We start from the raw sequence: 2,761 nt of genomic DNA on the forward strand, positions 1-2,761 counted from the left end.
GCAGAATCTGGAGATGGAAACAGACGACAGAGCATGGTTAGAGAGCAGGAAAGGAGGTGAAAGGAGAACATTTTAGAAAAGAAAAGTGTTCCCGCTGCTGTTAGGTTTCGAATCCGGGACCTATTGAATGAGAGGCGAACACCTTAACCTCTTGACCGCGAGAGCCCCCTGGATTTTGTTGGAGTGTGTTGATGTTTGTAGGTGAGTGTTTTGTGTATGTGTGTGTGTGTGTGTGTGCGTATGTGTGTGTGTGTGTGTGTGTGTGTGTGTTTCACCATGTCCTGCAAACACCCCATGCCCCATTTTCCCTCATATCCAACCCCACCCCACTCAATCCCAATCTCATGTCGAATTACCACGTCCGCCATATCCCTCAAAAGTCCATGTCCCATCTTACCCCAATATCCTTCAACATTCCATGTTCGCTCTTACCCCATATCCCGTAAAACCCCACCCTCATCCCATCATATCCTATCCCTCCCTATCTCAATTCATCTGATCCCATATCTCCCCTCCCGTCCAGAGAGCCAGTAATCAAGCTATCTGCTTTCAGCTGCTCTTCGAAAGATCCTTTGTTCCGGAAGTCCCCGCCCCATCCCACTTCTTCTGACATTGTCACATCCAATTGCATAATTGGCACAACGTCCCATCCCATCCTATGTCGCTTCTCCATGGCACATTTTCCCCCATATCCAACCCCACCCCACCCCATTCCACCTCATGTCGTTTCACCGTAACCCATTTTCCTCCTAATCCAACCCTACCCAACCCCCATCTCCTGTCGTTTTACCATGTCCCATCTTACACCGAGTCCCATAAAACCCCACCCCCATCCCATGGTATCCCATCTCACCCTGTCTCCATTCATCGGATCCCATATCTCACCTCCCGTCCACTCCACAGAGCCAGTAATCAAGCTATCCGCTAGCAGCTACTCCGTGAAAGAACCCTTGTTTCGGAAGTCCCCATACCCTCTCCACCCCTTCTTACATTGTCCGGTCCATTTGCATATCGTACAATGTCCCACCCCGTCCCATCCTATCTCATGCCGTTTTACCATGACCCATATCTTTCCCCTTATCGAACCCCACCACACCCCTTCTTATATCGTTTTACAATTACCCATTTCTCCCTAATCCAACCCCATCCCACCCCCATCTCACGTCGTTTTACCATGTCCCAACTTACCCTAAATCCCACAACACCCCACCCCCTTCCCATCATGTCCCATCCCTCCATGTCTCCATTCATCTGATCCCATATCTCACCTTCCGTCCACAGAGCCAGTAATCTAGTTATCCGCAAGCAGTTATTCTAGGAAGGAACCCTTGTTCTGGATGTCCCTTCCCAATCCCACCCCTTCTTACATTGTCCCATCCAAAAGCATATCGTACAACGTCCCATGCCATCTCTTGTCATTTTACCATAACCTGTCTTTTCCCTTATCCAACCCCAACCTACCCCACCCTATCTCATGTCGTTTTACCATATCCCATCTTACCCTAAATCCCATAAAACCTCACCCCCACCCCATCGCATCCCATCCCTCCCTGTCTCCATTCATCAGATCCCATATCTCACCTCCCGTCCACTCCACAGAGCCAGTTATCAAGCTATCCGCGAGCAGCTACTCCGTGAAGGAGCCCTTGTTCCAGGAGCAGTTCACGAGCGTCACCATTCCAGTGCTGAGAGAGGGGGATCTATCGGAAACGGCCATCGTTACACTTAACACGAAGGACGGCTCAGCTAACGCCGGCAAGGACTATAATGGCTTCTTTAAAGGTGAGAGCAAGAATCTGACCCATGAAAAGAATCGAATTATCGTTTTAGTAAGAGTTTTACTGCACTTGCAACACAATTAGCTCACATGAGTACCGAATATTAGAAATATTACTAGAAGTTGGCAAATATAAAAAAGGAGGAGAGATGAGGATAATAGATGTTTGATAAGAAAGAAGGACGAGCAAACCACGCTAGAGCATCTGCCAACCACACACAGGTTCTAGTTATGTAAGGCTTAGCCATATTTAAACTCTACTTTACTTTATCCATTCTCTTGTACCACCAAGGGCGTCGTTATTTTAACAAATTGGTCCGACGTTGTGTCCTTGGGAACGGCACTTTGCATGCATTTTTCATTTGGGTGGCTCGGTCCTTTCGGAAGATGATGTTTAAAGTCGGAGTTCCCGCCTTTTAACCCTATCCGTAGGCCTTAGATTCATTTTGTATCCCGGGTTTGCATTCTTGACATTTTAGAATACTTCTAGTACAGTACGAAGATCTCTTTGAAACTTTTAGTATTTCTCCAGACTGCTACGCAAAGCGTACGTATCGGATTAACGAGTAAATTTCCTCTTCGGAAAGTGATGGCACAGAGTTCCCCACGTCGTATGGATACGGTAGTAAAACACGATATGCGGATGCTGTAAAATAACCTAATAATAGTGTTGATTGGGCCGTCAAACCTATACCATTTCACCATCATAATAGTAATGAGTGTCTTCTATACGTCAACTGTGCGATGCTCATTATTAAATTTCAGAGCTGACTTTCGAGGCCAACATGTCTCGTGTGGAAGTGGGTGTGGACATCTTGTGGGATAACATCACTGAGATGAGGGAGGTCTTCACCGTCCACCTCCGATACGCCAGCGGTACCGCCAAGATAAGGGTAAGTTTTGTGTGAGCACCCGTACACTGAAAGGATCAGACGACTGAAACAGTCAATAAATATCTTCTTCTTGGTGCTTCCTCTTCTTGTT

General features: G+C 47.0%; 1 protein-coding gene across 1 annotated transcript in view; it reads left to right on the forward strand.

Annotated features, from left to right (window-relative positions):
• LOC101852125 (FRAS1-related extracellular matrix protein 2) overlaps nt 1-2,761 on the forward strand; it is a gene marked incomplete at its 3' end in the record, with an annotated part of 19,401 nt that overhangs the window by 8,260 nt on the left and 8,380 nt on the right. Inside the window, 2 exon segments of the mRNA XM_013088865.2 lie at nt 1,600-1,782; nt 2,543-2,670. Coding sequence (XP_012944319.2) covers nt 1,600-1,782; nt 2,543-2,670 — 311 coding nt within the window.

This window comes from Aplysia californica, unplaced genomic scaffold (genome assembly GCF_000002075.1).
Source record: "Aplysia californica isolate F4 #8 unplaced genomic scaffold, AplCal3.0 scaffold00823, whole genome shotgun sequence".
NCBI lineage: Eukaryota > Metazoa > Mollusca > Gastropoda > Aplysiida > Aplysiidae > Aplysia > Aplysia californica.